The sequence below is a fragment of the Vigna angularis genome, chromosome 11 (assembly GCF_016808095.1).
Source record: "Vigna angularis cultivar LongXiaoDou No.4 chromosome 11, ASM1680809v1, whole genome shotgun sequence".
Classification (NCBI taxonomy): Eukaryota; Viridiplantae; Streptophyta; class Magnoliopsida; order Fabales; family Fabaceae; genus Vigna; species Vigna angularis.
Window position 1 is genome coordinate 20,562,044 of NC_068980.1, and position 14,399 is coordinate 20,576,442.

At 32.8% G+C, this 14,399-nt stretch overlaps 1 protein-coding gene across 1 annotated transcript; it reads right to left on the reverse strand.

Annotated features, from left to right (window-relative positions):
* Nucleotides 1–9,038: 9,038 nt before the first annotated feature.
* On the reverse strand, nucleotides 9,039–10,983 carry LOC108333200 (uncharacterized). Its single transcript, XM_017568574.2, has one exon. It carries the CDS (start codon nucleotides 10,713–10,715, stop codon nucleotides 9,249–9,251), a length of 1,467 nt encoding a protein of 488 aa, XP_017424063.1. The 5' UTR covers nucleotides 10,716–10,983; the 3' UTR covers nucleotides 9,039–9,248.
* Between the last annotated feature and the right edge of the window lie 3,416 nt (nucleotides 10,984–14,399).

Here is a 14,399-nt window from a genome sequence, read left to right on the forward strand (position 1 = left end):
TTTCTATTTGTTCCCGAAAACATGTGCCCTTTCGGGTTCGGGTGGGTTGAATTTCTATTTTCCTTCCTAGGCAATTACTTTCCGAACCCATGTAATTCCCTCCTATACCCCATTTTCGTTTTAGAAATGAATATTTTATATATATACATACAAGATCCTAAAAATATATTAGATGATAACTTTTTTATATAATTTTTAATTGGATAATTTTTATCTTTTTAATAAATAAAAATAATTTATTTATTTTAGTTAATAAAATAAATAATTAAATAATTTTATATTTCAAAATAAGTAAATAACCTCTCTTTCCAAAACTACTCATTACAGCATTTTCTTAATACTATTTTTACAAAATTATTATATAATTACATTATTTTTTTTATTAATTTATATATATATATATATGGGATAAGAAATGGTGTTATACTATATTTAATACTATTTTTAATTATATTATATTTACCATTTCGTTACTTAATATATTTTAATATTATTTTATTATTTTTAAATTTTTCAAATACTTCTTACTTTATGAATATTTCATATTTTCAACAAATTAACAAGTAATATTATGATAAGTAGATTACTAGTGAGTTAAATGAAGTAACATTTTATAAATATATTTTATTGGATATTTTTGTCTTTTATCTAAATTATTTTCTCCAAATCTTAATGTGTAGTAGTTCGAAAGGTGTTAGACGGTTATGTCTCATAGACGATTTAGGATTCAGGGTATAGGGTTCAGGATTTAGCGTTTAGGATTTTGTGTTTAGGGTCCATGATTCACAATTCAGGATTCATGGTTTCAGGGTTCATGATTTAGGGTTCAGGATTCAAGGTTCAGGGTTTAAGATTTAGGGTTTAAGTTTTAGGGATTAGGGTTTAGAAATTATGGTTTATAGTTTAGGATTTTTTATGGCTTTTTAGGGTTGGGGGTTAGAGTTTAGGATAGACAAGTGGTGTCAAGTCACATACGTTTCCCTTTCATTCTTAGAGTTCTTTAAATATCGTATAGCTAAGAGTCGTGCTCTCATATATATATATATATATATATATATATAGTCTTTATCTACTCCACTGAATGCAAAAGCCCAAAGAAATAACTTAACAAGTTAATTACAAGTAGAATTAAAAATCAGTCACTAAATAATTTATTAAGAAAGGTCAAGCGTCACATCTTAACTATGCAAGCGATGACATATTCGAATGCAAATAGAAGACTTCTTAGGAGATTATTAGTGAGTTTATTAATAGGATGGGTGAACTATGTTAAGTTGAAACTATACCGACACATTGATCAATGTCCATTTAAGCTATGATTCACGTTAGCAGCCCTATATTGAGCAAATATTACAATAAGTCTTTAAAATAAACACTTCTTTTTGTAAGATGTTGTTTATAAAAATATTTGTTCGTTAGACGATATGTGTTAGAAAGTCCTATTTTATAACTTATTACTTATCATATGATTCTTTTTTAAATACATAAAAACTAAAATAATTCAATGTATATGTTAGAATATTTCTCAATAGTATATATTTAATACCTTTATATTTTTAGATATTTAGGGTAATGAGTTTAGGAAAGAAAATGAAAGTTTTTATAGGATTGAATGTTAACTAGTATATTATTTATGCTTTTAGTGACTTTTTGTTTGATGCTTTTGAATTTGGGGTTTGTGATTTGTATGGAGATTCTTACTTGGTGCAATAAATAACTTGGTGAGATAAGTAGTCTTTTTAATTTGTCATGGTAGGTCAATTGTAAATCTCCTTCATATATAGTATACTACTGGTTTAATCATTCGCCATGTACTTTTTTTGGTTGGAAATTTCAAATAGGTTCCCTATTTTTTTCATCTTAATTGGGTCCTAACTTGTGTAAAATTGCTCCAATTAGACCCTTGCCATTAAATTGGGCCAACAACATTAGAATCACGTCGATGTGACATGTTGATGTTGGATATTTAAATGACGTGGCATGATGATGTGTGATTTGCAAGTGGTTTGCACGAGGATGCTTGGTTTCCATGGAGGTTGGGTTTGTGGATTAGGGTTTTTGCAGTGGCCCATAGTGTTTCACAGTGGCCAATGGAGAAGATGAGTGGAATAGATGCATGTCGATGTCACGATTTGGTGAAGACGATGTGAAGATGCAGGGAAACACTAGAATGAGGGTTGAATAATGTTTCTATAACTTTTCACGACTTGCATTCTGATCATGATGTGTAACACTTATGAGTTGGTAAGCTTGGTTAATAAACGTTGTTCTAGAGAGATCGTTTACTTGGCCAACTCAGTGTATCCAATTTTGAACATAGGCAGTAACCTAAAGTGGCGCAAAGCATATTATCAAAGAGAGAGTATAGGAGAAGTTAACAGACTACATCGTTTATTAACAGATTAAAACACATAAAATGTTTTATACTGGTTCACCTGTTAAGGCTACGTCCAGTTCTCCTCCAACTTAATTTAGAGGGTTCCATTAGATATTCAATGAAGTACAATTGAGTTTAACTCACTCCTGGTTGCATATTATTATTCACACCTCGTGGTATCCCTAGACGCTTTCAGTACCTCTAAGAAACTGCGTCTAGTTTAGTTTTTCCCACTTCTGGTTGCGTAGTATTATTCACCACTCCTAGTATTCCTGATCAGCAAATAACCTCTAGTTACCCTAGATTAGTTGAGTATTCGCACCACTCTTAGTACTTAACAACCCGCTGAGATTTCCTTGAGTATTCGCACCACTCTTGGTACTCAGCAACTCACTAAGATTTCCTTGAGTTTCACCCACTCTTGGTTGTGCAATATTCTTTACCACTCCTGATATCCCTGATCAGCGAATAACCTTCAATTATCCTAAATCAGTTGAGTATTCACACCACTCCTAGTACTAGACGATCTCACCTAGATTTCCTTAACTTCTTAGAGTTAAGTTGTAAGTGTTTTGATTCTCTCCAGAATTACAATCATAGATTGCATACAAATCGTTTAGACCTTAACTCTCATAGAGAGGATATTCTACAATACAATGGAGTCTAAACACTCTTAGGTGTTTCTCTCATCTCTCTTTTTCTCACCTTACATAAGTAAGCATGCAATATAATGAAGTACTAGAGAGATGCTTTACTTCGCTCTTTTCTCTCTTTCTCTCATGTGATAAACACAAGCAAATATTACAATGAAGCTTGAGAGACTCTCTTATGTATTTCACTATTTCACTTTCTCATCTTTCTTCAAGTGGATATTCTGATGAAGCTTGAGATTGTTCTTCTTTTCTTGAGCTTTTCTCTTTCTCCTTTTCTCTTATAGGAGTAATTTAGTATTTATTAGAATTAATGAGATTTGTTTCTCAACACCAAGAGGGGAGGGGGGAGGGGGGGGGGGGGGGGGGGGGGGGGGGGGGGGGTGAATTGGTGTTTTATAAAAAATAGCACTTTTCAAATCTTTTTCGCAAATGGTATGGTTCTTGAAACCTTTCTTGTGTCGTAAGCAATGGTGTGCTATGAAAACATTAGGCGTGTAAAACAATTACAGAATGTATGCTCAAATGTAAAGAGATTGGGAGAAGAAAATCAAACTCAGTTTTTCTATTGGTTCGACCTTAATGCCTACATTCAATCACCCCCCGCCCCAATAACCCCTTAGATTGGAGAGTAATTCACTATAATGATTAGAGTATTACAACCAAGGCTTTATAGAGCAACTCTCAAATGTAAACACCTCACAAACTCTTAATCAAATATAGAACAACAAAACCTGTCAACACACAACTACCCCGTTCTTGTCGCAGCAACCCCTTTGAGATATCCCCTCTCAAAGTCAAGAGTACACCACTCTTCTTCCTGATGCCACACGTACATGGAACAACAAATCAAAGATTGCAAGTCTTCTTCTGTTGATAAAACAGAATGCACCTTTAGTTGTGCAGAAATGATCAACCTTTTCAGTCTAGTCACGTTTGCTTCTCAAGAATGCTTCAAGATCTGTAAACCACTTCTAGTCCTTAATTCTTGGAGCCTTTGATCAATCTGTAAAACTTCTCAGATGAAAATCAATCAGATATAAAAGTGTAATTCTCAATTGTTCTTTTTTTTTTAAATCAAACAATACGCCAATATATAGTTTATATCAGTTCTGACATAGATCAAATCGATTAACATATTTATGTAATCGGTTACATTAAGCACATGTAACAAAATTACAACCAATTCAGCTTCTAACTGAATATACAATTAATGCAATCGATTCTCATTAAATGTTTGGTCAAACACATTTAAAAATATGACAGTTATAGCAATTATGACAAGCATAAGTAAGTTTTCAAATCATAACGAACTTAATTGAATACATAAACCATGTAATCGATTAAGCTTTAACACTTAGAATATTTTTGAAAACTTTTCTTTCTTAAAACACATCACAACATATTTGAAAAAGATGTGCAAAAACACGAGTTTTAATCGATTCACCAACTAATGTAATCGATTCAAAACTAATTATTTTGCCACTGTTTAAAACTCAAGCTTTCTGATGACCTTAATTGATTATCACACCACTGTAATCGATTAAGTCATTCAGATATGCTTTTGTGCATGTGATTTTTATATCACCAAAACATATATTGTGGATACACAGATATGATCATTTCACAAACTCAATAGTATGCAACAATTAACACAATATGTCAACAAATATGACAAACACAATATGTGCATATTTCACAGTAAGCATTAACATATACAACACATTAACACAATACGTGTGTTTTTATTATCAATGTGTTGTCATCATCAAAAACCAACATCACAGGGATTGGGTTTAACTAACACTATGCTCCCCCTATCAACAATATTGATAGCTCAAAGAGATTTTCTCGCTCAATGAATGATGAGATATCTTTATATCTTCATATTTTCTCTCTTCTTCATCATCTTCTTCTTTCTTTTGGTCTTCCATTTATACACCTTGAGGATATAACTGTTGTGATGATGCTTGTCTTGGGATTTAACAATATGACCGTTTGACGAAGCTTGTCTTGAGATTTATTCTTTTCTGGATATTTGTGTAGGTGTCAGTCATAAAATGATGTCTTTTATCAGAGCAGATGTGCTTTTCAAAGCTTTCATCAAAATTGATCTTGACTTATCTTTTGGCACAACTTTTGATAATCTGATTAACGCTCATCTTTGTCTTTTTCTCAACGTTCATTTTGGCATTTATAGGATGAACGCTCGTAGTGATTGTCTTGCATAAGATAGATCGATATATAGCATATTTATTTATCTTTAATGTTTTTATCTTTTATTCGTGTGTTTTCTTGTGTCTTGTTATCACTTTATTTTGAGAGTATTTTAGTGTTTTACTTCTTTGTGGATTGTTTCTACACAAGTTTTATATTATTGTTTCCTTGGGAGAGAACATTTCGTGAATGTCTTTCCGGTTACCTATTTCTGATCTAATTTTGATGTATAATCAGTGTATCATATATCACTTTTGTTGTTTTTTAGTATTAAACATTTAATGTCATTTAATGTTTGCTTAGAACATCAAAGTACTTTTAATTTACCGTTAGGTAGCATTTTACAATTAAGTTTTTTTCTTTAAGGATACCAAGCATAAATATATACTTCATCATAAGATGATGTACTTGTTAAGCTCATGGCATCGTTTAGTCAAGTAAACCCTTCTTTAGCTTTTGTCTTTTTTTTAAACAGATAATGTTTAACTTGCTTAAGCTTTCTTTCATATTTTAATAATTATGTCTTTAAATATGTTTTGTTAGAGACATTGTTTCGACCTATTTTGTTTTTGAGAGAAGTTGAATGTCTATTCCAGGAATTATAGGCATTGAGCATTTAATTCAATCTCTCTTAGACGTTTTAGGCATAACAATGTTTAATCATGCGTTTGGGTGTCATAACCTAGATGTTTTTGTTTTGTTTTCTAAGACCTAAGTGTTCTCCTAAGGTTTTTCTATGTTGAGGATTCTAGTTGTGTGATTTGTGTTTTAGATTCTAAGTCTTTTGTTTTCACCCTAAGTTTTTTCGATCATTATCTTAAGTTTTTTTCTTGTTTTCTAGAGTCTTGAGTTGTTTGTCTTCAGTTGGTGTCTTAAGTTTTCTTAGTCTGGTTTTTCGTTGTTTAATATTTTCTCCTAGATGATCATTTACAACTTTTGGGTATGTTCTTTCTAGCTAGAGTTGTTTTTAATTTCTAACCAGAGTTTTATCCTATTGTTTCATACCTTTTGTTTTCTACTCTATTTCCTGAGCAGTTATAGTTTCATTTCCCTTTCTTAGCTCATGGCTTTGTGTTCTTTTATCCTAATCTTGGATTTTCTAATCTCGTATTTCTTTTAGTTTAGAGTTGGTTTCCTAGGATGTTCTACTTCAATGTTTGATGATTGTTTTCTATCTTAAGATTTGTCTTCTAACTTTGGGTTTTTCTATCCTAGTGTCTAACTGAAGGTTGGTTTTCTAATTTAGGTTTGGAGTTTTTTAACTTAGTGTTTTCTATCTTAAGGTTTTCTGTTTCCTCAGCTTAGATGTTTTATCCTATTTGATTTGCTAAGTGTTTTTTCTAGTTTTGAGTTAGCTTTCCATACACAAAGACTTCTTCGTTTCATGATATTTAGTTAAACTTCAAAACCAAGACCATGGTTTCTATTAGACGAGCTTGTCTTATCCTAGCAAGATGAAGCTTGCGAGGAGGCGTTGTTCTGGGTCACGATTTCTATGGAGGCTCACGAATTAGGGTTCCTAGTGCATAAAGATTTGGGGTTCGTCTTCGAAATGAAAGGGGATTTTTTGGGTTTGTGATTTTTGCAAGTTCGCGAAGAAGATTATCACAATTGAGGGTTTGGGTTTCTCTGGTTTCAGGTTTTGATTTATGCAGGTGCTGATTTTGCGATGGAGGAAAAGATTGAAGATGATGGTTCGTGATTGGGAATTAGGGTTTGTGATGCGAATTGGTTTCTTCTCTTTGCGATTTGTGTTGGTGATTTGGGTTTTCTGGAAATTGGTTTTCTTGCATGTTTCTCATTTAGGCAAGGTTGGTGGTGCTGCCATGGTGGTTGCTAGTGGTTTTCGCGGCGACGTTGACGGTGGTGGGCCGAGAGGCGAAGAAGATGGTTGTGATGGAACGAACTGGTGGCACTCATTAAAAAGAGAAATTCACGATGAAGTTTTCTACAGGTTAGTGGCTCTTTGCGATTTTTGGCACGATGGATTGTGGCAGCGCATGGTGGAGCTCATGGTGGCAGGTTGGTCCGGTGAGGTGGTTGTTGGCCTGATGAACATTGAGGACGACACAAGGAAGGAGAAAAAGAGAATTAAAGTTTCTTGTGGAAAAGACGAAGCTGATGTGACAGGATCTGATGAGGTAACTGCCTCTCTTTGTTGATTGGATGTGTAACGTCATTTGAAAAGCCAACATTTACATGTCATGTCAACATAATTTTAACGATATTGGCCCAATTTAGTGGTAGGGGTCTAATTAGAGAATTTTGCAAAAGTCAATATCCAATTAAAATGAAAAAAAAAACTAAGAAATCTATTTGAGATTTCCCAAAAAAAAAATTAAACTTATATTAATTTAGAATTAACGATTAACTACAGTAATATTTTTGTGGCTGCGATCACTATATTAGGTTACTGGATAAAATTTTGGTAAGACGCTGTTTATAAAACATTTGTTTGTTAGAAAATGTATTTGAAAGTCCTATTTTATAACTCATTACTTATCATATTATTCTATTTGATATACATAAAAACTAAAATAATTCAATGTATATTTTAGAATATTTGTCAATAGTCTATATTTAATATCTTTATATTTTTAGATATTTAAGGTAATGAGTTTATGAAAGAAAATGAAATTGTTTCTGGGATTGAATGTTAACTACAAGTATATTATTTATGTTTTAATGACTTTGGGTTTGATGTTTTTGAGTTTGGGGTTTGTGTTTTGTATGGAGATTGTTATTTGGTGCAATAGATAAGCTTGAAGAGGTAAGTAGTCTTTTTAATTTGTCATGGTAGGTCAACTGTAAATCTCCTTCATATATAGTATACTATTTATTATTTATGCTTTTTTAACTCTTGCTAGTTACAATTTAGAATTAACGATTAATTGCCGTAACATTTTTGTGGCTGTATGTGATCATTGGAAGTACTGCATAAAATTTTAAAGCAGGTGCTACTTAGGATATGCTAGAGTTCTTGTTTTTGTGATATTAGTTCTGTGTTTTTGGAAGATAGCTGCATGACCTAATTATATTGTACCTTTATCATAATATTTCCTCTCTTCTTTCAGTCTTTGTCGTTGAATTGTATTGTTGATTCTATAGGCTTTAGATCATTTCTTCTTAATATTATTTTTCAAGAATTCCATCAGTTTTATGTTCAGGTTAGCCTTTTGCTCTTAATAAATGAATTAATTTAAATCAATGTATTTATTTGCTCATTAAATTAGTTTTCATCCAAAGGTTGTGGAGAATGAATTTATGTTTTTGAGTTTTGTGATTGTTTTTTGGATTTGATTATCCTCATTATATCATATTTATCTTGTAGATATTTATGTGGTTTAAACTCTTGTATGGACTATATTTCTTACTGAGTGCAATAGCTTTGCTGAATTTTTGTAACTATAATTCTAATCATGCACTTGAACTTAAACTGTCCACCTAAATCTGTGTCACTGTTCTTCGACCTTGCAAGCCTTTCATTCCATGATTTGAACCTTTTATATACCAATTGATTCATGGAATGAAATCACCATTTTTCCTAAATATTTCACAAATCACCTATATGAAATTTTACATAATTGAGACATTTGTTTATATGTATGTAATTTAATAGTTCAATAGTAGCTATTCATGTAAAATATCTCCAACAATTTTATTACCCCATGAAACAATTGTTCAATAATAATATGGAAAAAAGAATCATCAAATTCTTTTGGGATAAATTTAAAAAGTATTATGTGCTACATGTACACAGATAACAGACGAGACATATGTAGCAAATACAAGTGTTGTAATGGGATGGTTTTCATTTTCAGTTGCAACTATTACATATAATGGAATTGAAAAAATAAAGTACTGTCTTTGTCTATCTCTTTCTATTGGCTGGGAAACAAAATATAAAACTATGTGGAAGAAACATGCAGAAGGTAACAGTAAAACAATAATGGTACAGAACGTATATATAGGGTTTGACCCATCAGGCTATTTTACTAGTTAAATTAAAACCATTGATGAACAAGAACTCCACTCTGTCTAAGAGAAGTGAAGAGCTGCAAGCACTGATCATAAGTTTTCTGATACTTGGGACTCCTCTGTCCTGGGCAACACCTCTGCCACCTATTGTAATGACACTCAAGAAAAATCTCATCCACCAAACATATGGCCCCAGTTTCAAACAACCTGGGAATCAAATCAAACTCCGTACCCTCCACATCCATCTTCATCACAACAAAATCGTTCTTCGAAAACGAGTTCTTTAACCATTCAGCAAAATCAAACCCAGCAATTCTCTCAACCTCACCACCATGAAAATCACTTGAAGACTCCAATGGTTGAATCCTCCCCATGCCCCTGCCCTTACCCTGAACCTTCTCCCTAGGACCATGGTTAATCTCAAATGCCAAACTTTCATTCCTAACCCATGCAGCATAAGGCAACAGAGTAACCCCTTTTTTCAAACCATACTCCTGATGAAACGTTTTGTCAGCCTCAATGGCATACACATGAAAGGTCTTGTTCTGTTTTGGGTACTGTTTCCTAAACCAACTCCCAATACTAGAACCATAGCTTCTAGCTCCAACATCAACGTAAACATACCTATCCTTAAAGCTTATATTGACCATTGAAGAAAGGTACCTTATGTTCTTCACGTTTCTCTTCAGAGTGATCCATGGCTTCAGTGGCTCCTCTTCTATTAAAGCCTCAGCGTTTCTAACCAATGTTTTCTTGTACTCGGGAACAGAGCATTTTCCATTGGAGTTGGAATTGGAATCGGAACCAATTACATAACGTTCTTTCTTCACAACGAGTTCTCTTACGCAAGACATCGATGAATCAAACCCTATGACGTCCTTTATTTTCACCACATTGCAACAAAAATTGAACAAATCAACGAATGAATTAAAACTATAAGTATCATTGGCCTTTACATGGAACACGGCAAACCCTTCGGGTTTGAGCGTCCGAGCAATTTCCGTCACGAACTCCGCCGGCCGCGGCGATCTCTCTAGCGCACCGTCACCAGCGAACACGAAGTCGAACGTGCCGTTCGCGAACGGAATCTGGCGAGCATCACCGGCCTTTACCAGCGACGGCAATGCTCTCTTCGAAATACCGGTGGCGTCTGTCACGCCGATCTCGCGCAGCGCAAGGACGTCGCGCCCGGTCGGCGTCTCCAGGCATAGCGACTTCGCTGCCCGTGAGAGGAAGCCACCAGCGATGAGGTCCTGGAACACAGACGAGTAAAACCGAACGCTGTTGATCCAATCCTTGCTGGCGTAGCGCTCGGGTGCCGCCTCGCCGACGGAGGCGGAGCGAACCTCCGAGGAGAAGAAGCAGAAGTCGCCGAGGGTGCAGGACTCTCCGGCGAGGGTGATGACGTAAGCAAACCTTACGATGACGATGAGAAGGCCGATGATGAGTAACTGTGTCAAGAGTAAAGCCGGCTTTCCCGTGACAGGCTCCATGGAAACAGATTATACACTTTCTTGAAGAAAATAATAATTAGGAGAAAAAAAATGAAAATATGCTTTGAATATTTCTTCAATTTATCGTAGAAGCGAGTGAAGGAGTGGTTAGCGTCGAAGGATAAAACAGGAATTCATGGCTATAGATTCTGTTTGAGTTCTATGAAACAGTGACGAAGAAGAAAGCGAAGAAATGATAAAAATAAGAGAAACGCCGTGTGGAGGTTAGTGGTGATGGGCACAACAGATTGTTTCTACGCGGAAGGAGCTGGGTAGACAAAGGAAGAGTTGACATTGTCGTGGGCCCTTTTGATTTATTTATTTATTTATTGTTTAGATTTATTATAAAATTAATATAGAATATAACAGATATAATTATTGAGTAGTTTCTCATGAGTTTTATAACTTTTATTCCTAAAATTATGTGCTGACCGATCGTGTGGTCTAAATTTCAGAATCCTGAATTGGGATTTGGGAGTTTGCTATGGAAAGCATTGAAAGTGCTTATTTCGCGTCACTGTAGACAAGTACATCTTATTCTATAAGTATGTATATTATTGCTTGGTCAAACAGTAACATTTCTTTATCTTTTTTAAAATTTAATTTAGTGTTTATTATAATATTATATATTTTGTGAATCTTCATTTACTGTCACCACCGTGTTCAGTGTTCCATCTTCTATGGCTGTCACGGCGATTTAAGCATTCAGCACATGCAATTTTCTCAAAAGGAGTTTAATTAAATTCATTAAAGAGAAGGTTGAAACTTCGTTTGTTAGCAATATAATCATAGTGACTAGGGATGACAATTTTAGGCGCGGAAACGGCTATCCGCGGGTAAAATTCGTGACGAGTAGTAACTATTTGTGGATATTTATTATCCATGAGTAACGGGTAGTGGGTATTTTAATATCCACTTCTAAACGGGTCGGGTACGGGTAGTATACTACCCGCCCCGCGGATATCTGCTACTCGCGAAAAATTAAAAAAAAAATTATATATTTTTTAATTAAATTAATTAAAAATAAAATAAAATTATATTTTATTAGGTTAAATTTAATTAAAATTAAATTTATATTTATATTTAATTTATATTATATTACATTATATATATATTTTTTGTAATTTTATTTAAATTTTATTTTAAATATGTATTAAATATTTCTTTTTATTTTTTGCGGGTATCTACGGGTATCGGCAGGTTTTAAAATACTCGCGGGTATTTTTTAAATGGGTACCCGGCGAGTAGCGGGTCGGGTAGCGGATACAATTTTATCCGGCGGGTCGGGTTGCGGATAGACACTACCCATGCCCGACCCGACCCGTTGTCATTCCTAATAGTCACACGTTATTTTAAAATAATAAAAATGAAACAATTATGGGTTATAAAATATACAACAATTAATGTGATTAGGACTGTAATTTTATAGTAAATTTGTGAATTAATTTCTCAAATAAAACTATAATAATTAGTACCTTATATTTATTTCCAAATATAGAGACACCTATGTCGACTAATAAACTATATGGTAATTTTCTGAAGAGAATATTATTCACATGAGTATGAATACGAAGATTCGACATAAGAATGTTAGGTATTCATAAAAGAATATTGAAGTCAATTTGTTGAAGATGGTTAAAATTATTAAAATACACTGTAGTTTTTTAGAAAGATAATAATATTATTCTGATGAGAAATTTTAGATGAATCTAAATTTTTAGAAAACACTCTAAACTAATTAATAAATATCATAAAATATAGAAGTTAAATAAGTAGTAGTCAGTTTCACACATGTTCACGTGAGATGCTACATGAGTTAACTTTAGAAGAAAAGAAAGAAGTTAAAAAATGAATATATCTTTGTATATTTTTGAGTAAAAATAAGAGAGGAAGACAATGAATCAAAAGCAAATAAGAAGAGACATCATAAGTGTGGAAGACACTTTGAAGACACATTCACTCACCCAGAAGTAATTGAAAGTCTATTTATCGATGAATAATAAAGCAATAAGATATTAATTGTACTATAACTGTGCACTCAATGCTTCTACGTATCGAGTGATCAACCCTTACGCAATAAGAACATTTCAAACCCTTCATTTGTATAATCGATCAGTCATCAATCCTATGATCAATTGATCGGTAAAGTCAATATGAAAATCATCTTCACAAACCTAGCATAATTAACAAAGTAAACCATATTTATGGACTCTTGAACCATAATTAGATCAACCTTAATTAAAAGCTCACTTTGAAACTTATAAATACAGAGATAAGGTAAATAGGTAGGTGATTGCATTTATTGTGATATTAATACTATGTTGTGATAACCAATCAAATTTAGTAGCTAACTTGAGCCTCAAAGTGTAATATGTACACCACCACTCGGCTCGAAGACTAAACCAGAAATATTGACGTAGGAAGACTAGTAATTAAGTGTAGGGAATAGTTTTTAACCCCACTATTCGAAACAAGTATTATTATATGAGACATATTAAAATTTATGGTGATAAAATGTTTTGATGATATATTTAGATAATGAACATCTGAAAATTTTCATCAAATATTTTCTTAAGAGATAGAACAAAGCAATTAATTTATCTACATGTGATATAATTCATGTCATCATATATATATATATAAATATATATATATATATATATATATATATATATATATTAAAATTGAGCGCAAGTATGCTTAAATGATAAAAGTTGGCCAAGTATTTCATATGCATTTGAAAAAGTAACAAGCTTGTTTCTTAGTTGTGTTTTTACAAGTAAATTTTTTAATGAATAAAACAAAGGCAAAGACATAAATCCTTCAGAAATTTCAATATCCAAGGGTACTATATTTCTCTTGACTTTGTTAGCTCAAAGATTTTTGCGAATCCATTACAAAAGAACCAACATGTCCACACAAAATTCAACCCCCCAAAAAATAAATAAAAAGTGTAGGTTCAGCCAAACATGAGCACAATCAAATAAAGAGGTAAAAGGAGAAGAATAGGTACCCTACAAGGTGTGAAACCCATGTCCGTTAAATTGTGTGCCATCACAAAAAGATAAACCAAGTGCAAATTTTCGCCCCCAACACCTCCTTCTCTCTATGCAAAACAAACAATAATATCCATCTTATAAAGGTCGATCTTTCCTCAGCTATGATTAAATGATTTAAAAAAGAAAACAAAAGGAAAAGGTTCTAAGGAAAAAAAAAGGAAAAAAAGTGAAATTATTTTTGAATTATTTAATTAAAAATGAAAAGGAAAATTGTCTAGTAAAAGTTTATGAAATAATATAAACAATTTAAATAAATCGTAAAATATTATTTAAACTAGGGTATTTTTTTTTGTTTATAAAAAAAATTATTATCTTATGATTTTGGAGTAGGGCTAAGGATCACAATAAGACATTTCTTTACACTTTTCTTTAGGTTACTTTATATTGTCTTAGGTATATGTAGATAAATTCCTTTTAGGTTCTTGATGTTTGAGTTCCAAACTGTGTGGGCGGGTACTTGCCAAAGATATTCCGACACTCAAGTCATTATTTTATCATAGTAATGTCTTAAATTCATAATAAATATAATAACCTACCTCCTTACCTCAAACTTGTATCTGTAGTTTTGAGATGAACTTATGATTAGAAGATATGTAATCATGATCTAATGTCTAATAAATATGAC

What these genes read in the sequence shown, in the direction of transcription:
- LOC108333200 (XM_017568574.2), bottom strand. Translation starts at nt 10,715, where the DNA reads ATGGAGCCTGTCACGGGAAAGCCGGCTTTACTCTTGACACAGTTACTC.